Source organism: Oryctolagus cuniculus, chromosome 17 (genome assembly GCF_964237555.1).
Source record: "Oryctolagus cuniculus chromosome 17, mOryCun1.1, whole genome shotgun sequence".
NCBI classification, from domain to species: Eukaryota; Metazoa; Chordata; class Mammalia; order Lagomorpha; family Leporidae; genus Oryctolagus; species Oryctolagus cuniculus.
Genome location: NC_091448.1, coordinates 15,891,178 through 15,912,421, shown reverse-complemented (window position 1 = coordinate 15,912,421; position 21,244 = coordinate 15,891,178). Strand labels below are relative to the sequence as shown.

Here is a 21,244-nt window from a genome sequence, read left to right as displayed (position 1 = left end):
TGTGGGGGAAGAACGTGTTTACTGAGTGCACGGCCCATCCACTGGCAGTGGAGCGAGGCGTGAACAGGTGCCCTCACCAGGGGGCCTGAGCCCCTGGGGCTCCTGGGCTGGGGGTCCTGCAGCAGGGCAGCCCCCCGGCTCCTCGGTCTGTGCTGTGTGTCACGAGGCTGGTCGCCGGTGCTGCGGACACCTTGCGCGAGGTGGAAAGGGTGACAGCACATCTGGCTGCAGTAAAAAGAGGCGGAGGGAGGGGGCACAGGGCAGGGATGCAGGGAGGCGAGCGGCGGAGGGGGCACCGCCCGAGTCCGCGGCCGGCTCCCTCGCTAGACCAGGCGGCTTGGAGAGATGCTGCCTTCGCTCTCCTCCCCCAGCTCGGAATCTGCAAAGCAAGGAGACCCCAGGCTGTAGACAGGCGTGCCACAGGGGTCCGTCCTTTCCCTCCCAGCCCCGCCCCTGCAGCCAGCCCCACACACGGCCACTGTGCCTGGGACAGTGTGGGCAACAGACACCCACAGTCCAGCCCGCTGGGGTCCCAGGCAGACTACGAGAGCTTCTTGGTCCTGTCCACACCCTCACACGGCCCTGTGCGACGAGGGCACAGGGCCTTCAAAGAGTTCACAGGGATTGCATATTAAGCAAGAACTGTGCATGTATTTTAAAATAAAGTGTGTTTTTTTTTAACACCAAAATAAACTTCTCTTTAATTCCATTTCTCCCTGGCCTTTCTGAGGGCCGTTTTGCAGGCCAAGAGCTGACGGGGCTTTTGCTACCAGGTTCGGAGCCTTCCAGGAACAGGGGCAGAGCCCAGGGGTTTGGCATCAGTCCGGGGGGAATTCCTCCTCCTTGGCTTGGGGCGGGCGCTCCCTGACTGTATGATTTCTGCCTGTTGAAGGCCAGGGAGTGGGAGCAGGTGCCACCTCATTTCCCTACCTGGCTCTCTCAGCTCAGCCCTTTTGCCCCGAGAAGCCCCTGCCCTCACATAGCCCTCACCGTGTTTGGGTGGGCGGGTGAGGGCGCAGGTGCTCTGGCCCAGCCTTTGGCCTGGGGCCCAGGCTCCTGGCCTCACCTGTCTGGATAGCTGCAGGTGGCACTGTTCCCCTCCCCGCCCCGGCCTTGGCCGCAGCGACAGTCATGCATGCCAGCTGGGAAGCAGCTGGCAGAGCGGCTGGGTCACAGAGCCACGTGACAAGTTGTCAGACCTGGGCACGCACACCCAGGGGCTCTCCCTGCCACCCTTATCTTGCTACCACTTGTAGCCGTGGTGTGGGGCTTTGGCTCTCAGGTGCAGGGGAGCCTGGTGAACAGGCTGGCATGGATGCAGAGAGCCACAAGGAAGCTGGACTCTCTCTGTGCCACTTGGTGTGCCCTGATGCTTTGCCTTTTCTCCTCCCTGCTTATCTGAAGCGGCAGCAGGTCACAGCTGTAACTCAGCCCTGGAAGCCCGCCTTCACCAAGGGCTGCCAACCAGGTGAGGTGTGCCAGGCTGCCATGGCCCGCGGGGAGGGCCGGGCGCACTTGGCGCTGCCTCTGGCTGCCTTGGATCGTCTAGATAATGGCCAGGCCTCCAGCGCAGCGCCCTCCGGGGCGTCTGGGCCCACCTGTCCAGAGGAGAACCGGCTGCCTTTCTGGGAGCAGGGGCGGGGTCATCCTAGAGTCAGACCTCTCTCAGAAGGACCCCTTGGAGCAACAGGGTCCCTCTGTCCCCTCTGCAGTGACTCCTTTTTTTTTTTTTTTTTTTTTTTTTTTTTTTTTTTTTTTTTTATTATTTTTGACAGGCAGAGTGGACAGTGAGAGAGAGAGACAGAGAGAGAAAGGTCTTCCTTTGCCGTTGGTTCACCCTCCAATGGCCGCCGCTGCAGCCGGCGCACCGCGCTGATCCGATGGCAGGAGCCAGGATCCAGGTGCTTTTCCTGGTCTCCCATGGGGTGCAGGGCCCAAGCACCTGGGCCATCCTCCACTGCACTCCCTGGCCATAGCAGAGAGCTGGCCTGGAAGAGGGGCAACCGGGACAGAATCCGGCGCCCCAACCGGGACTAGAACCCGGTGTGCCGGCGCCGCAAGGTGGAGGATTAGCCTATTGAGCCACGGCGCCGGCACTCCTTTTTAAGCACCACCCAGGGTTGCTCTTCCACCCTCCAGAGATGCCAGTCTCCTGTGAAGCCCGGGCTTGGCGCCCAGGGTGCCCTTTGCGGGTCTCGAGCCCAGGCCCCAAGGTCTACGGGGAACGACCTGGGCGGCACCGGCCCGCACTGGGCTCTAGGGGGCGCCCTTGCCCAGTCAAACCCACCCGGGCCGAAGGTTTCTCTGAAGCCCAGGAGCGGCGGGCGCCTCGGGGTGGGGTCGGGAAGGAGGCGCCGCGAGGTGCGGCGTGGGGACGCTTCAAGGGGTCTTGTGCGACCCGGGTCAGCGCAGGCCGGAGCCGGGAGTGCCCAGCGCCGGGGCCTGGCGCCCCATAGCTCCCTTTCTGGAGCTGGAGGCTGTCGCCCAGGCCGAGGGCCGGCCCGAAGCGGTGAGTGCGGCCGCCGCGGCGAGCTCTCGCCGAGGCCTCCCCGCTGCCTTCGCGGCCGCGGGCGGATGCGGGCGCGCAGAAACCCGGCCAGGGGTTTGCGGCCGCCGCCCGAGCGCCCACCGGGCCTCGCCGGGACACGAAGGGGGCGCTGGACCCACGGCGGCTCGGCCGGGTCCCCGCGGTTGTGCGCGGCGCTGGGTGCCAGGAGCTGCTTTTGTGAACGCGAGGCAGGGCCCTCCCGGGTCTGTGTGCGCCGCTTCGCGGGAGCGCGTGTCTGCGTAAGAAAGGAGCTCATCAGGGGTCGCAGGCGGCAGGCAGGTCCGCCGGGGCTCCCCGCCAGGGCCCCCGCCCGCGCCTGGAGCGCGGTCCCCGGGACGCTGCGGAACCTGAGCCCGGGGCGCGCCCGGCTGCTCGGCGCTGCGGCTTCTCGGTCGGGCCGGGAGCTGCGACGGTTCCCGCGGCGCAGCCTCTGGGGACCGCCTGTCCCTGCGGCGCTGGCTCCCCGCTGCGGGACGAGCCCTCCCGGGCCCGGCTTCTAGCCCTCGTGCCTCCATCGAGTGCACTCTGTGGCGGAGGGAACAGGAAGGAGACTCCCTTTCGGGGCGCGTTCTCAGGCGCCCTCCCCGCTTTGCCCAGCTTCTGACTCCAGAGCCCCCCTGGACTGGGCTGAATGGAGGGCAGAGTTGGTGGGCGAACGTGGCCCCTCGTGCAAACGCCCCCTGCCAGGGTTGGAGCCTTCAGGGGAACCCGGCGGCCCCCCAGCTGTCGGCTGCGTGGGCCTGGGGCGGTACCCCATGCCTCGGCGGCCCTTGCCCGACCTTGTGGAAGAATAAAAATTCTCGCCCGCGCTGCGAGGCCCGGCCTGCGGGCTGCGGCTGGGCTCCGCCCTGTGCCCGGGGTTGCTGTCGCCTGCGGGGGGCGGCCGTGGCTCCTTCCCGCGGCATTAGGCTCAACAGGCAACAGAATCAGAGCAGTTAGGAAAGGAAAAGCACCCACAAAACGACAGGGCTGACCCCAAAACCTACTTTCATCTTCTTCCTGTCGGGGTTGTAGGTAATTTCTTGACAACTATGAGAAAGAAGACAATGAGGAGTGAATTGTTTTTCCAGGGCCGCGGTGAACGCATGTATTAATTCCCCAGCCTCGGGAATGTTCTAGGAGCCCCTTACATCACCTGGAAGGGGCGGGGAACCTGGCTGGCGGAGACGACCAGGCCAGCGGCTGATCTGCGGCCTCCACGGGGTGTGGCCTGGTCCTAAATAAAGAGCCGCAGCAGCCACAGCCCGGGTCACCTTTGTCATTTGGGGCTTCTAAATTTCGTGGTGGAACAGACATGCTTCCTTTCGGCAATTGACCAGACAGTCAGAATCCACTCCCCCCCACACACACCCAATGGCTCAGGCGTGGCATTTCCAGGCTGCAAGGGGGGAAGGGCCCTGCTAATTGGCCCCTGGCCCCAGCGCTGGCTTTTAAACAATCGCTGTATTTTCTGCCCAGCAGGAAGCGGCAGGCCTGTGGAGGCCCTGGGCTATCTCTTTGTCCTTTCTGGTGCTTTATGCCTTCGTGGGAGCCCATTGTGCAGGCAGGAGGGGCTGGGAAGAAGAGAGGCTTTGTGACAAGCTAGGGGACAAAACAAGGGGTCCTGGACACTACCCCTGGAGCAACTGTGTGGCCAGTGTGGAAGCAGCCCTGGTCTGCAGGTGCCTTTCTGTGCCCAGCGTGGGGACAGAAGGAGGATGGAGTTGGTCTAGGGTGGCAGGTGCCGGCCACCTGGTAAATGAGTCCTTCGAACTGTGCTCTCGGCTGGGCCGCCGAGGGGACCTCAAGCTGCCTCTAGATTCCAATTCCGTGCCCGTGACCACAACTGTGCAACCAACCCTCAGCCTCTGCCATCTTGGTGAGGAGGGAAGGTTTTCTGACCGTGGACCAAACCTGGCTTCTCTCGGCAGGGCTGGATTTGGTCCTTGGAGGCGGAGTTGCCATTTTGTAGAAGTGGTGTGAACAGGGATGGGGGCGCTGCTTCTTGGTGCTCCCAGCCCCAGGTCAGCTGCTGACTGCTCCGGCTGGCCTGAAGCCTCCGTCTGGGGCGGAAGGCAAAGGAGGGCGCCCCCTGCAGGAGACTACCCGAATCATCGGATGGAGACTGGAGAAGACCTGGGCCAGGAGGACGCTCAGGACAGCACGCTGACGGGGAAGAGGGCAGGCAAGTGCACTCAGCGTCACCTCCCGGCCAGCCTGTGTCCCCGTCAGGCTACAGGGCAAGCCGGGCCCGGTGAGGCTGTGTTCCCTGGAGATGCCCCCATCTTGGAAAAGGGCCAGCTCCCTGCCGGGCACTAGTGGAGAGGAACACACAGTGCTGCGCACCCCTCATCCCTGCCCACCCAGTTGGGCCCATTCCCCCCTGCTGGTTTCTCCCCCAGCGCATCCTCGATGGGCCTCCCAGGCTCTGGGCTGAAGCCAATCGGTGGTCCGGGGCTGCACGCAGCCTTTGTGCCCAGGCATGGACTACCCCGGCCTCCCCAGCTGCTCTCCGCGAGAGTCGGTCTCAGCATCATCTCCTGCACTGGCCGCTTGGCAAGAGCAATAACAGAAGCAGCTTTGCCACCAGACTCCCAAAGCAGTAGGGCTCTGGGCCACTAGCAGTAGGACCCCACTGCCACTCGGGTCAGGGCCCCTCCCCGTTCACACCACTTCTACAAAATGGCAACTCCGCCTCCAAGGACCAAATCCAGCCCTGCCTGCGAGAGAAGCCAGGTTTGGTCCCCGAAGAGCCTGGCTGGAGAGCGCCCCCAGCAGGTGATGGCTCAGGTCATTGGTCACTGCCACCTACATGGAGACCTGAGTTCCTGGCTCTGGCTTGGTCCAGTCCTAGTGCGCCTCTCTCTCTCTCTCTCACACACACACACACACATACACACACACATACACTGCCTCTTCAATAAACAGAACAGAAAGTTGTTAGAAGACTGGAGTCTTGGAAGCAGTAGGTTTTGACTCAGTTCGTTGTGCCTCACAAAGCTGCGAGAGGAGTGAAAATGCGGCTATGATGTCACCCAGCTCTGACCGTCACACTTTGCACACGTGCACAGAAACAGCACGCCATGCTCCACGATACACTGTGTGTCAATTTAAAAAAATTAAAAATGTTACAAAATAATTATTGAGCACCTATTATATCCAAGGTGTTTTCTAGGCCCCAGAGGACTGTGGGAAACCCAAGAGAGGAGGATTCCACTCCCCCCAACCCATGCAGACCATGGCCTTCCTTGGCGGTCACTTGGTACATGGGTAGCCACTTAGTGCTCCTGGCATCCATCGTGGGCGTTGCCCACAGGCAGTTGTGACACCGGGCACCAGCACCATCAGAGACAGGGGACAGAAGGCCTGGCTTTGCCCTCCAAGAGCTCACAACCTCACTGGGGAACTGTGTGTGCTCTTGAGGTCACTGGAAACCTCAGGAAGCCCCAGCCAAGCAAGATCTTGTGTGGTCAGCTTCACTGGGCCCCTAAATCCTGCGCTGTCACCTGGGGCCACCACTTCTGCTCAGGTGCAACCTTCCAGTTATTTCCTGATCTTGCAATAATGCTTGTCTCCCAATTTGATCGTAAGTTCCTTCAAATAAGGAGTGTCATGATGTCATATCCAGTAGCCACTTTGCCTGCCCCCTGTACAGCCCCTGGTCCAGGTTAGTGCGTGAGTGGGTGTAGACATGAATGACCGCCACTGACAGCCATTTGGCACTGGGTCTCCCGATGAGACCCAGCCACGAAGCCCACCATGAATGAATTCTCTGGTTCAGGTAAGTAAAGAAGTGGGAAAGAACGGTTCTCTCCCAACTTAGGGCCTCTTTTTAGCTAAATGCTGCCCTCGGATTCCGAGTCTTTTCAATGGACAAACACCGAGAGGCCAGTCCGGAAGAGTGTGAACTTGACACAGAGCCGTTGGCCCTCTGCTTTCCTGTGAGTGCCCCTCAAGTGACCAGTCCAGCTGGTGACAGCTTGGCGGTTGATGTGGGCAAGTTGCCTCTCAGGATTTCCCAAATGACACGTGAGCTGACAGAAGTGTTGCCTCTTTCCGCTCTGGTTCCCAGCTCAGCCCTGGTGAAGCTCGCTCCTTCCCCGGGACAGTTCTACCAGAAGCGTCCTCACAGCCAGGGCGTCAGGGCCTTGGCCTCCGTCCACTGTGCTGGGCTGCTTGCTGCGATCTTGTGTGGCTAATGCTGGCTAGCTCTCTCATGTCAGGACCATCCGTGACCTGGGTCAACCCTGCGTGCTTTGAAGTTCGATGTGCAATAAAAAGTTCATTAAAAAAATGTGGAATCAGGAAAATGAGGTCACAGAAATGTTAACAAAAGATCATTTCCTGCTTCCTGTGCTTTCCCTTTTTTTTTTTCAAAAAATGTTTGTCTCTGGGGAATTTATGTCACCATTAAAAATGTAGAAGAGTTAAGGACACACTTGGGTCAAAAAGAGGCTGAAATGCTGAGGAGGTATCTGGGCAGAGCCCCAGCCCGTTTTCTTCATCAAGAGCTCGGGGTTGAAGAGGGAGAACTTAACTCAAAAAGCAGGAAACAAATCTATAATTTTTGCGACCACTGATTTGAACGTATCATTTTTAGCAGAGATGAACCACAACAGCCCAGAGCTGTGCAGGGTCTGGGGCAACGTAAGAAACCCCACTCCAAGGTTCCAGCCCCCAGGAGTTGGCAGGTGCCTCTTGTTCACTGTGGGGGGGGGGCACTTGCAGAGTATCGGCAGAACCGTCTCATGGCACCGTCTTTGGTTGGCTTGCCCACTGCCACACTGGCTCACTTTCCAGACACGACCTTGTGACATGAGCAGGGGTCAAGAGCTGAGCCCCAAGGGGTGTCCCGGGAATGCCAGGCACTCAGAGCCTACTGTACTCCTGTCGAGACCTTAAGGTGTGCGAGGAGCCCCTGCACTTGCACTGCTCCAGCCTGGCCCGGGCAGCAGCAGCCATTGGATGAGAAGGAAGACCCTCCAGGCTCACTCAAGTGCTGACCTGACAGTGACTGAGTGTGCCCAGACACCCAGAGCTCTGCCCGTCGTCCATGACGCTGGGCTCAAACTCCAGTGAGTAGCGGAGCTCGGCCAAGCCGCCCCCAGCCCCACCACGTGGCCTCCCGGGGGCCCAGGTCTCTTGTTTAAGGCTGAAGCGCCCTGGGTTATCATTCCTGGCAAGTACACGGTGGCTTCTCCAGTGACAGTGCCGTCTTCAGCTCCTGCATCTTTGTTCCCAGGCAGGCTGGCTCCTTCAGCAGGCACACACGCACTCACGCAAACACGCACACGCATGGGCTGGCTTAAGGTAGCCTAGGATGGAAACCGCGACATGAAGGGAGCTCCCTTTCTGGTCCCATCGCTATTTAAACCCCTCTCCTGTGCAGAGGCGCCTCCTTTCCCAGGTGTTTCGTGCCCACACAGCCCCAGCACCCTTGCTGGCCTCTATTTTAGGGAGCAAATATCCCAAGAGAGTCACATTACCACTTAATTACTGCTCGTGCTTAATAGTAAGCAATTAACATAATTCCTTACGCTTCAGCCAGAGGGTCACTGTGCACCCTCTGAGAAACCGCTATACCTTAGGTCTGACAACCACAGGCCCTTAGCTTCCCGCGTGGCCACAAAGACCTCAACACACTGTGCGCTGACCGGCAATGCCGCAGGTCTGAGCGCGGCTGTGCACAGCCCCAGTCCGGTGCCCCGCGCCCTGGTGCAGGCGGCCTCACCCGATCTCTTGTGATCCAGTCGTAGTTGAGTGTCATAATTTCTGCAAACCTCTGCTCGTAGAAGTAAAGCAGCAGCACCAGGTAGAAGCTGGAGTTGATCAGCTCGTTCTGTGCCTAAATAAGGAAAAGGAGGCTCCTGAGTTCAGCTGTAAAACATTCATGATCTGAATCACGGGGTGGGGGGTAACAAGGCTAAGGGGAACGAGAAATGGGCCAGGAGCCCAGGCTCCAAGGCCAGGCTGCCCTGGGGGATCAGGGGACAGAGCTGCAGGAGGACCAGGGTCGAGGCCAAGGCAGCCCGTCTCCTGCAGTTCTTTTTGTTTATGAGAGAGAGAGAGAGAGAGAGAGAGACACTCTCATTTGCTGGTTTGCTACTCAAATGACTGCACCAGCCCTGGGATCTTAGAATTCAACCCAGGTCTCCCGTGTGGGTGGCAGGGACCCAACTACTTGAGGAACCAGGAATTCAATCCAGATCTCCTGCATGGGTGGCAGGAGCCCACCCTCTTGGGCTGTCACTCCTGCCTGTCAGGTCTCCATGGGTGGGAAGCTTCGGTCAGGAGCCTGAGCCAGGTGTGGAACCCAGGTACGCGGCTGCAGGGCGCGGCAGGCCCAGCCACGTGGCTGAACGCCACCGCACTCTAGCTGTGCGGTACCTCCTACAGAGCACGCGCTGGGCAAGTTCCATTTGCCAGGCTCCGTTGCATTCCACAGCCATTTAACGAGCGGTTACTGAGCAAAACCTTGAGCTGGGTGTTGTGGGGAGCACAGGGCGCTGCCAGGGGGGCACCCCGTCACCTGGTGTGGAGGAGCGAGCCTGGCCTGCGAAAAGCTTCGACATAGGCTGCACGCACTGTGGGCTGCAGTGGAGATGCAGCGGGAGTCTCGTCGTTCCTTTGTTCTCGGACCCCAAGCTCGCACCTGGCGCTGTTCCTCGGCTTTGTCTTGGGCCCTGGGCTGTGTTTTCTTTTCCTCAATGGTGCTGCCAAGGGAGGCTTTGGCCATCAGGCTGGCCACGGCACTCTGTCCTCACCCCTGGGGCCCTGCTTGGACCTTCAGTAAGCCAGCAGCAGAGGAAGGAGGGGCGGCCTTTGAGCCCCTCCCTGGCCCAGGACAGATCCCTTTGGGTGGGTGGGAGCTTGAGAATGGGCCAGACTGGGCTCCAAAGCCACCCAGCCCCGGGGACTGAATCCCCAGCAGAGGACAGGGACAGGTCAGCGCCATGACGGTGACCGTGACTCCGCGCTCCCAGGATGACGGCAGTGGACTCAGCTCCCCTTCCTCCTCCCTCCTGCAGCCACCACCAGCTTCCCTGACTTGTTTCTCTGTTCCCAACGTGGCTCTAGGGCAGCTCAGGCAGGCGGTCCAGAACCCACCCCTTGCAGGACCAGGGAGCGGCCAGGAAGGGCGATGGAGTTGAGCGAGGATCCTCTGACCAGGGCCAGCTCCGGATCTCAGCCGGCTGCGGGCGCCCTGCTCCGGCTTCTCCACTGTCGCTAGACCCGTCTTGGAAAACCCATCTTGTCCTTAGCACTTCGCCTGCTATTTTTAGCCTTCCGTGGCAGGGTTTCCTCTGTTCAGCCAGCCCTGGCAAGCAGAGGGCCTATGGCTTGTTCTTGATTCTGTTCGAAGTACCTCTCCCACCCTCCGGGCTGGGACTCTTTTAAAGACTGTTCTCCACCCCCACCCCACCTGGCTAAGCCACCTCCTAACTGGCCTGTCCCTCAGGGGCTTTCCTGAGCCCAGGCATCCCCCAGCCCGCCCACGGTCTTCCTGCCAGGAGCTGGGGTGCACAGAGCCACTCTGAGGCGCCATGGCAAATCACTGGCTGGAGACAGGCTTGGGACGCTCAGGTTTGTCCAAGCATTCGGGGAAATCATTGACTTTTTTATGACTCAATAAAGCCGGGAGGCACGCAGATGGGAAAAAATCCACTAATGTTTTCTGCAGATAATTTCAGAAGCCACTGCTAGCGGATCCTGTCTGTTTTCTGGCCTGTGGGAGGGAACCTGTCACGTGGGCGGCTCCGCTGCTCTGTGCTCTGAGCTCCGGATGCTGCCGTCGATTGGAGCCGGCGTTCGTGTGGCTACTCCGGCTACTCCGAGCTGTCTGCACGCCGCGCCACAAGTGGGAGGGCCTGGCCAACGGAGGGAGCGCCATGAAATTTGTTCAGCAAGGGTTGAGCGAGCCAGATTCTGGAACATTCTTTAGCTTGAGGACCGCAGCCCAATCGCATCGCATTCTGAATCCGCTTTGTGCGATACAGAAGACTTCTGCAGAGCCCCGCCCGCCCGCCCACCAGCTGCATGTCTCTCCTCCTGCTCCCTACGTTTCTCTTAATGTTCGTTTTAGACAAGAGATTTGACGCTGATGGAAATTCTCAGCATCCGGGGAAGCACTGGAAGAAGCTGTCAGCCTGGATGAATACTGGAGCCTTCGAATGTGCTGGAGAGCCGCTCCCGACTCTGAGGGCGATCGGGTGCCTGTGTGCGGCCAAGGACACCTGTCCTGGGCTGAGACGCGGCAGGGGCAGCCCAGGCCTGCTGAGACCCTCGTGCAGGGCGTGGCGAGGCCTCCGGGAGCATCTCTCCAGCAGGCGGAGGGCATGCCAGGTGCCAGGTGAGGTGGGCAGCCTGGGGCCAGTGAGCGTGGTGATTTGGGGCAAAGCACGTGAACTGTGCAGGGCCACAGTGACCGCATGCCTGTGGGCAGGAGTGGCCTCTGCCAGGCGTGGTGGTAAAATGAGCTGACACTGATGTGTGTGGTGTTCTGCAAAGCAAACATGTCCTACCAGAGCCGAGGGAGGGAGGGTGCGGGCGAGTTGCTTGCACGGAAGATGTGTGAGGGCGAGGCCTGCGTCTTGGTCGCTCCTGCACCCCCAGTGCCTCGCCCAGTGCCCCGTGTGCAGTGCATTTTCCATAAACATAAGCACAGATGGGAAAACGAGAGAAACACATGCGAGTTTAGATCAGACAGTGGCTTATTCAGCTACTTAAAAAGTATATGTGGGGCCGGTGCTGTGGCGTAGCGGGTAAAGCCGCCAAGTGCAATGCCAGTATCCCATATGGGCACTGGTTCAAGTCCCAGCAGCTCCACTTCCGATCCAGCTCTCTGCTATGGCCTGGGAAAGCAGTAGAAGATGGCCCAAGTCTTTGGGCCCCTGCACCCACGTAGGAGACCCGGAAGAAGCTCCTGGCTCCTGGCTTTGGATGGGCACATTTCCAGCTCTTGCGGCCAACTTGGGAGTGAACCAGCAGATGGAAGACCTCTCTCTCTCTGCCTCTCCTCTCTCTGTGTAATCTTTCAAATAAATAAATAAATAATTTTTAAACAAAAAGTATATGTATGTATTTGAAAGGCAGAGAGAGAGAGAGGGGACACATCCATTTGCTAGTCCACTCCCCAGAGAGTTGCACCAGCAGGGCCAGGTCAGCCTGAGCTTGAGCCTGAGCCAGCGCCAGGTGCCAGGAACTCCATCCTGCACTCCATGTGGGTGGCAGGCGTTCTGGCCGCTATGTGCTGCCTTCCCAGACATTAGCAGGGAGCTGGATCAGAGCAGGGGCAGCCAGGACTCTCAACTGGTGCTGCCATATGGGATGTTGGCATCACAAGCAGTGGCTTAGCCCCCTGTGCCACAGGGCTGGGCCCTCAGCCACAACTCTCAACCCCAGAGGCTCCACCGTCAGCAAGGCCTGAGCACGGTGGAGAGGCCCTTTGAAAACACAGCTCCCTGTCCCTGCTCCCCGGTTCCCGCGTTTCCTGCTCGGTGGCTCCAACTGCTCCAGGGGCAGCACCAACGGTTGGTGGCCAGTGACCGGCCTGGGGCTGCGCTCTGGGTAGAAGGAAGGTAGGAGCACTGGAGATCTGAAGGTCGGGGCGAGCGTGCGCTGTTTTGCCACAGTTGCCAGCACCCTCCGTTGCACGGTACCAGAAGACTCTGATCTCTCCTTTGCGGCACTCGCTCTGCCCTTGGTTCAGCCCTAGTTGCTCACCCCTCTGGAGTGGGCTGGCTTCCGTTTCCTGCCGAGGCCCCAGCGGACACAATGACTTCATAGAACATGCTGGTAGCCAGTTCTCTCAGCGGTGCGATGCAGCGAGGCCAGGGTGTGTCTCCGGGGTGGCCCGGCTGAGTTTGTCCAGTGAAGAACTCTGGCTTGGTCCCGGGGGGTCCGTGGTTTCCTCCCTTGAGCGCCAGCAGAGGGGCGTGTCTGGGGCCGACCCGGGCAGTCTCACCGCTGAGAGCCTTCTCTGCAGGCCCTGTGTTCGCGGGCGATGTACTTGGGTCTCCTCTGTCCACCCCTGCAAGTGGGAATCATCCCTGCTTCCTGCAGACGGGGGGCCTAAGCCCAGGGTTTCACGTTTCCTCAAGGTCACACAGCGACTTTGGATTTCAGGTCAGCTCTCTTGCTTCTCAGTGGGACAGACTGCCTGGGGCTGTGGGCGTGCGAGCGGGATGAGCTGCTACCCGGCCAGCTACACAAAAACTGCAGGTAGAACTGTGCCTGGCGGCAGCAGCTGAGCAGGAGACCAGCGCGGAAATGCTTGGGGGCCTTTACTAGACAAGGCAGACCCGTGGGCGCCGAGGCCAGTGGGCTGCCCGTGGTGTGCTCTGGCAGCAGCATTCCGGTCAGAGCCTCAATGGGACGAGGAGTCCCTGTCCCCTTCCTCTGCCTTCTCCTCCTCCTCTTTTTTTTTTTTTTTTTTTTTTTTTTTAAGATTTATTGATTTGAAAGAGTTACCTATAGAGAGGGTGAGACAGAGAGAGGTCTTCCATCTGCTGGTTCCCTCCCTAGATGGCCCCAGTGGCCAGGGCTGAGGCAGGCCGAAGCCGGGGTCCAAGAGCTTTAAGTATTTGTTCTACAATATTCACTTATTTATTTGTTTGAAAGAAAGAGTGACAGAGAGAGAGGGAGAGGGCGATGGATCTTCCATCCACTGGTTTTCTCCCCAGATGGCCACAGCAGCCAGAGCTGGGGCAGGCTGAGACCAAGGACCCAGTGAGGGTCTCCCATGTGGGTGTCAGGAACTCAGGCACTGGAGCCATCATCCGCTGCTTCCCGGGCGCATCAGCAGGCAGCTGGATGGGAAGCAGAGCCTTGGTTCCTGAGAAGGAAGAGGTGCCGCTTCGCTCTGCCTTTGTATAGGGAAGCTATGGTTTCCTCTGCTTCCTTCAGGACTTTTTCTTCACCTTTGCTGTTTTTCATTGTCTCTTAAATGTGTCCTGGTGGCGTTCCTTCAGCATTGTCCTGCCCGGTGTTTGCTGAGCTTCCCGGGTTTGTGGTTTGGTGAGTGACATTAATTTGAGGTAAATCCTCAGTCGTTGCTTTAAATATACCCTCTGCTACTTTCTTTTTCTTTTCCTTCTGATGTTCCCATCACACGTGTTCTGCCTTTTGTAGACTCATGCCACAGTTCCAGCATATTCTGCATTTTTTTTCTATTTTTTTTCTCTTTTATTTATTTATTTAGACAGGCAGAGTGGACAGTGAGAGAGACAGAGAGAAAAGTCTTCCTTTTGCCATTGGTTCACCCTCCAATGGCCGCCACGGCCAGCGCACCGCGCTGATCCAAAACCAGGAGCCAGGTGTTTCCCCTGGTCTCCCATGTGGGTGCAGGGCCCGAGCACCTGGGCCATCCTCCTCTGCACTCCCGGGCCACAGCAGAGAGCTGGACTGGAAGAGGAGCAACCGGGACAGAATCTGGCACCCCGACCGGGACTAGAACCCAGTGTACCGGCGCCGTAGGCGGAGGATTAGCCTAGTGAGCCACAGCACCGGCCCTCTTTGCTTTTCAGTTGTGGCACTGAAAATATTAAGCTTAGAGTTCTTTTCCTCAGTGGTGTCCAGTCTACTAATAAGCCCATCAAAGGCTTTCCTCATTCCTGGCCTCTGAAGCCAGGAGCTGGGAGTTCCAGCCGGGTCTCCCATGTGGGTGGCAGGAACCAGCTGAGCTATCATCTGCCATCTCCCAGGGCGCACCTGAGCAGGAAACTGCAGCAGAAGCAGAGGTGTGACTCAAACCCAGCACTCTGACACGGGAGCAGGTGTCCCGAGCACCCACCCACCTCTCTGCTTGCGCATGCTCTCTGGTTACTCAGAGTTCTTAGCCTGTTAATCACTCTTGTTGTACATTGCTGCTTGTGTTAATGCCAACACCCCTGCCGTATCTGAGTCTGGTTCTGATGTTTGCTCTGTGGCTTTTTTTTTTTTTTTTTTTTTTTTTGTCTTTTAGTATGCCTTGTATTTTTAACTTAATTTTACATTTTTGGCTGGGTTCCAGGCACGCTAGGAACAGGTCTTTGGTAACGTGGTGGCAAGGGCGCTGGGGAGGTTCAGACGCATTCTGCAGCCCTCCGTGCCTCTGGGCTCTGAACGGCGCACACACTCCCCAGTCCCCACTCTAGATGGCTGGGGCAGGGGGCCGGGCTTGGATCCCCCTTCTCCCCACTACTGACGAGACTTCAGCAGGCTGGAGTCTCTCCCAGGCAGGCCTCGTCAAGAACAGAAGGCCCTGGCTCTGTGCGGATCAGAACGGTCCCTTGCCCCGCCCCTTGCCTGAACTATGAGTGGATCGTTCTCAACACGCACCCTAGGAACCTGGAGATAACACTCCAGCAGGGCCGTGGCTGGTCCACACTGGCTGGGCCTCTGGCGATTCATTAGTGCCTGCTCCGCTGCCTCCCAGGGCTGGGGCCCCCGGCAGCAGGCTCAGGTTAGGGGCTCCCTCCGCCCTCGGCCTCTCCCGCTGCAGGTGCAGCAGCCTGTCCTGGGCTGCATGTTCAGTTTGCCCAGCTTTTCACTCGTTGTTGGGGCGGAGTGGTGACCTCCCCGCTCCTTCCATGAGGAGGTGGAAAGTGTTGAGTCTCTGGCACTCAGGGTGTACTTACATAGAATTAAGTGATATTTCACATTCTTTTTTTTTGGGGGGGGGGGCATTGGGTCTTTGAAATTCGGTGCTTTTTCCACACACCACATGTGCAGGATCAGAACTCGCCATCTGCTCAGCAGCCCCATGTGGACTGTGGGTTCTACACTGGACAGTGTAGTTCTAGAAGAAAGGTTTTCTTTTGTGGCGTAGTAGGTGAAGCTGCCGCCTGCAGTGCTGGCATCTAGTCCTGGTTCTAGTCCTGGCTGCTCCACTTCTGATCCAGCTCTCTGCTGTGGCCTGGGAAAGCAGTAGAAGATGGCCCAAGTGCTTGGGCCCCTGCATCCACGTAGGAGACCCGGAAGAAGAAGCTCCTGGCTCCTGGCTTTGGATTGGCCCAATTCCAGCCATTGCAGCCATTTGGGGAGTGAACCAGCAGATAGAGGTTCCCCTCCCCTCCCCTCCCCTCCCCTCTTCTCTTCTCTTCTCTTCTCTTCTCTTCTCTTCTCTCTCTCTCTCTCTCTCAAATAAATGAATCTTTAAAAAAAAAGTTTTCTCTTTTTTTGGTTTGAGATTTGGGTGATGAACTATTATGACCTTGGCATGACTCGCCTTCATGAGGCTAGCTAACTTCTTCACAGCACTGGAAATGCAACCCAAATGCCCCTGAGAGTGAACTCACTAGGTGTGACGCGCACAGTCGGCACTTACTACACGCTTACTACTGTTAGGGTAAACAGTTCCTTAGTACTCCAGAGTTGCCTGATACTTGAATTGGGAGCCCTTTCTGCCAAGACCCTGAGCTACTCTCTCTTATTGCTATTGAACTTCATTTATTCCAGCAAATTCAGGCGCCCGGAGCTCACCAGGCTCTGCTACTTCCGTGTGTCCAGCTGGCTGCTGGAGCTTCCCACTTCCGGCCCTGACAGCAGAGAGGCCTCCACCCAGGACAACCCAGGCCTTCCCGCGGCAGTGAGCTAAGTGGACATTCCTGGAGTCAGGGCGCCCGCAGGCCTTCTGCATTCCTTAGATTACAGAGTTCCCTGAGTTCCCCGGCCTTGCCCACTGCACCGCGGGGGCAGGGTGAGGGTGTGCACTCCTTACCCGGATTTGCTGGTGCTTCTGGTAGAACTCAGTCATGTTAAAGGCAGCCAGGTCGACCAGCAGGTCGTGCTTGCACATCTCACAGGTATTCACAGCTTCCCGGTTCGCTCCTGAATCAGATGCAGAAGTGTGGGTGAGACCGTCGGTCCCCCGTGCTCTCCACACACACACACGCACGCACACACACAATTATACGTTACATATAGCCCTGCATCTATTTGTGGCGGCGCTCTGGGTAGGTGATATTTTGAGAGTGACCTTGTATAATTCTGAACTTCAGTGACTTTCATGGAAAGCCCGTCATCTTCTGTAGAAAATGACCTTGAATCTGAGATCTGAAAATTTTCCTTTGTAATCATTATGCAAGCCTCATATGAGTGAAATTCCCATGACTTCTAAATAACAGGTCTTGCTTTCTATTTAAATAAAAACATGATGGTTCATAAAATTGGAATTGCTACACAGAAGCTAAGAGTCTGTACCACAGGTGTTTGTTAAGAGAATAAACATTGGGTCTATGGTAATTTTTTTTTCCTGTAGACCTGACATAGACCCAGGTAGATTTGTGAGGACTAAATGGATGGTAGAATCTATCCTCAATCAGCGGCTTAAAAATCTGCCCTTGCTCCCACCCTGTGGCCATTCCCAGCCGAGAAAACAAGACAGGGGCCACGTGTGGGTGCCAGTTACTGCCACCCAGGGCAGGTCTCCAGCCTGAGCCTGGCCTCATTCAGGCAAAGAGGCGGGAGAAGGCTTCCCTTCTCGCTGCCTTTTACAAAGACACATCGTGGAGCAGGGCTTTTCTCTCCACTCATCCCATTCCCCAGTGCAAAAGTGGTGGAGACAGAACCGTGGCTATCACGTCTAAGCAGCACACACCCGACGTTCTCCTACTGCAGACTGAAGGGGTACCGGCATTTATTTTATGCATTTGGAAATAGAGGACTTATTAGTTATTTGGTAAAGATAGGGCTTGTTCATTTTTATACTTTAGCTCTGTTTCTCCACTGGGTACATCAAGAAATAGTAAATAATAGAGATGTCTAAAGGGCAAGGATGCACAGCATCTCCTATCTGCATTTTGTTGCCTTTTTTTTTTTTTTTTTTTTTTTTTTTTTTTTTTTTTAAGCAGCATCCTGCAATGCTTTTGGCTACTGGATGCCCCATGTGCTGAGCTGGGAGCACACCCATACTAGCCCAGGCATTTACAGCATGTGGCGTCATTTCATGCCATACTTCTTGGAGAGGATTTCTGTCCTCGGCGTCTGGCTGGCCCACATTCCCAGCAAGGCAGAGCCTTCTACAGCAGAGTCATTAGCCACCCAGACCCACTCGTTTCTTTGCCTCTGCAGCAAGTGCTTTGCTTGCTGTGTGGTGCACTTGGAGCGTGTCGGGCAGTGGTCCGAGGTTTCTCCTGCTAGGCAAGGGGCCTGCAGGGAGACAGAGCTTCAGGGACCGGGCCGTCAGCATGCCGGTTACCCCAGGCCTTCCCTCTCTGAGGAGCCAGAGCGCAGTCCTGGGGGAGGGCACAGGCTCGAGCTCCAGGTCTCCCAGGAGAATGTGCAAGAGACAGGAACGCTCATGGAGCGTCTGACAGCAGCACCCTCTCTCCCCTCTCTGAGCTGTGCGCGCCGACGTCCCTGGTCTTTGCAGGAGTTGCTCTGGTTCCTAGTCAGGTTTTAAAGAATCATTCTATTTCTGCCAAGAGCACGGCCGACCCGGGGACGTGGCTATATTTAGATGACAGGCTCCCCAGGGAGCCGACAAGGGGCTTCACAGCCAGGTGTAGGCTTGTCACAGAACTCACAGAACCAGCGTGTGGAAACCTTTGTCTACCATGGTTCTGGAAAATCAGATCATAGCTCTTTCCTTACCCCTCCTGCAAAAAGGCAGCTTCGCCGACTTCCTTCCAGGACACCCGTCCCCCTGCCCCCAATAAAAGGAAGCCGGGAGGCGGTGGGCGGGGCCTATCACGGTGGGCCTTGGGACGACCTTTGCGGGTGTCCAGCCGCCACCGCCTGCTGGCCTCGCTCCAGCCGCTGGCCGGCTTCTTACACGACCTTTGCCTCCCTGCTCAGGCCTCAAGCAGCAAACATTTCCAGGATTCTTCTCTCGGGGCCTCCCCACTCCCATCCCACACCAAAAACCCACCAGCGCAAGGACAGCGGCCATAAGCAAGAGCACTGAGCTCGGCCGCTTCCGAGGCTGCGAAGCCCCGCCCTTGGGTCTCAGTCCACCTGACATCGGGGTCGCTGCCCCCCCCCCCCCCCCCCGCTACCTACCTGACGTGATTTTCACTTTCAGCCACTGTTTCAGGCACTCTTGGTGAACAAATCGCAGGCTACCCACGCAGCCGCAAGGCTGCAGCAGGGGGTTGGCGGGGGAACTCCCGGCCATCTGACAGATGCGACACAGGTCTCCCTCCTCCTCCTCGTCCTCCTCCAGGAGACTGAAGGGAAAAGAAGCCCTCGTGACCAGGGGTCTCCACATGCACCTGTTCCTCGTGGGGGAGAAGGCAGAGCGGGACTTCAGGACCCGCCCCTTGCGCCTGCTGGCCCTGCTGAGCCGTCCACCACGTGCGGCTGATGACAATGACACATGGCCTCTCGTAGAGAGCTCCGACAGTTACTGCCATGAGGATGCTTTCAACAAGTTTATGGGAAATGGGATTTAAAAATACGCTTCTTTGGGGGCAAAAATGTTGAAGCCCACGCCCCAGTTTCTCACAATATGCATGTTTCTATGAACTGTCTGAAGGCCCTCATCCCCGGGAGATCAGCTCTCCTATTACACATCAAAGAGGCGGGAGGCTGAGATAAAGGCCGGGAACCCCTCTCCCTGCTGTCGCCACCGCGAGGGAGTTGGTGGCGTGGAGGATTCGTGGCCAGCGGGTCTGGCTCTGAGACCTGCCTCTGGGATGTGCACGTCCTGTGACCTTGGACAAGCTCCTTAGCCTTCCTAGGGCTCTGCCTGTTAACCGAGGCCCCGGGCAGGAGCAGGTTCGGGTGCACGGTGGATGAGCGAGCCTCCGTCTGAGCTCCCCAGGCGCTCAGTCCCTCTGACACGAGGCGGGCGTTCTGGGACGGCGTTGCTGCACGCTGAGGACAGAACGCGTGGATGTGCAAGCGAGGACCCTGGCGTCTGCCGAGTGTAAGTGACGAAGCACTGGCTCATGGTCGTGTGGGGAGCCTCAGGCTCCCCCCATCCCCTTAGAACCCTTATGGGACTGGTGACAGGTCAAGGAAAGGAAACTGACCCAGGACCGACACCAAAGGAGAGGAAGAAGGGACTGGCACTGTGGCACAGCAGGTGAAGCCTCCACCTGCAACCCTGGCAGCCCATATTGGAGTGCCTGTTCGATTCCTGCTACTCCGCTACTGATCCTGCTCCCTGCTAATGTGCCTGGGGATGCAGCAGAAGATGGCCCAAGTGCTTGGTCCCCTTCCACTCAGGTAGGAGACCTGGATGGAGTTCCTGGCTCCTAATTTCAGCCTGGATCCACTACAGCTGGTTGGGGAGTGGACAGTAGATGGACAATCTCTCTCTCTCTTTCTCTCTGTCTCTGTCTCTCTCTGTCTCTCCACACCCCCCACCCTATGTGTCACTCTGCTTTTCAAATAAATAAATAAACAAACATTTATTTAATGGCTCATGGAAAAATGGAGAGGAAGACACAGGTACCGCTCTGGATAGAAACACAAGCTCAGGCTCTGGAGAGATTGTCTTCCCCAGGAAGAGCTCACTGGAAAGGTGCAGACCTATCCGTTTCCGTTATGGACATGGTGAATAATTTAAGAATATTTTCAACACTGAGATTTCAATACATTTCAAGGGGCCAGTGCTGTGGCGTAGCAGGTTAAGCTGCCATCTGCAGCACTGGCATCCAGTATGGGTCCCAGTTCAAGTACTGCCTGCTCCACTTCAGATCCAGCTCCCTGCTGTGGCCTGGGAAACAGCAGATGGCCCAAGAGCTTGGGCCCCTGCACCCATGTAGGAGACCGAGAAGAAGCTCCTGGTTTCTGGCGTTGGCCTGGCTCAGCCCTGGCCGCTGTGGCCATTTGGGGAGTGAACCAGGGGATGGAAGACCTTTCTCTCCCTCTCCTTCTCTCTCTGTAACTCTGCCTTTCAAATAAATAAATAAATCTTTAAAAATACACTTCAACATAATTTCCCACATGTTCATAAATAATCTGGAAGAACAGGTGCATGGTGGAGGAGATGCCAGATCCAGCTCTCTGCTATGGCCTGGGAAAGCAGTAGAAGATGGCCCAAGTCCTTGGGCCCCTGCACCCACGTGGGAGACCCGGAAAAAGCTCCTGGCTCCTGGCTTTGGATCAGCCCAGCTCCAGTCATTGCGGCCATTTGGGGAGTGAACCAGCAGATGGAAGCGCTCTCTCTCTTTTTTTCTCTCTTTGCCTCTGCCTCTGCCTCTCTGTAACTCTGGCTCTCAAATAAACAAACAAAATCTTTAAAAAAAAAAAAAAGAAATAGACTTGAAACACTGAAATAAGACATTTTAAAACATCATGAACCAAAGTTTACTGAAAGTTACATTCATATGCAAAGATAAAAGTTCTTCACAGGCTGGCGCCGCGGCTCACTAGGCTAATCCTCCGCCTTGCGGCGCCAGCACACTGGGTTCTAGTCCCGGTCAGGGTGCCGGATTCTGTCCCGGTTGCCCCTCTTCCAGGCCAGCTCTCTGCTGTGGCCAGGGAGTGTAGTGGAGGATGGCCCAAGTGCTTGGGCCCTGCACCCCATGGGAGACCAGGATGAGTACCTGGCTCCTGCCATCGGATCAGCGTGGTGTGCCAGCCACGGCGGCCATTGGAGGGTGAACCAATGGCAAAAGAAAGACCTTTCTCTCTGTCTCTCTCTCTCTCACTGTCCACTCTGCCTGTCAAAAAAAAAAAAAAAAAAGTTCTTCACAGTGCTCAAGTCTGGATGATAGGGTGACAGGTCATTTTCCTTTTAACTCTATATTTTTAATCTTTTCTAAAGTAAATACTTTTGAAATAAGA

At 57.2% G+C, this 21,244-nt stretch overlaps 1 protein-coding gene across 6 annotated transcripts in view; it reads right to left on the bottom strand.

Annotated features, from left to right (window-relative positions):
• The window catches only part of MARCHF10 (membrane associated ring-CH-type finger 10), an 84,544-nt gene continuing 63,300 nt past the window's right edge, over positions 1–21,244 (bottom strand). For 4 of the 6 annotated variants that reach the window (XM_070060508.1, XM_070060505.1, XM_070060507.1 and 1 more), the window contains exons 7-10: positions 18,509–18,675; positions 16,227–16,336; positions 8,259–8,372; positions 1–379 (exon numbers count right to left, since the gene is read on the bottom strand). In XM_070060508.1, the coding sequence (XP_069916609.1) occupies positions 74–379; positions 8,259–8,372; positions 16,227–16,336; positions 18,509–18,675 (697 nt within the window). In that variant the 3' untranslated portion in view covers positions 1–73. Of the gene's footprint in view, positions 380–3,534; positions 3,578–8,258; positions 8,373–16,226; positions 16,337–18,508; positions 18,676–21,244 lie in introns of all 6 variants that reach the window. The other 2 variants (XM_008271682.4, XM_008271683.4) reach the window with 1 other exon arrangement.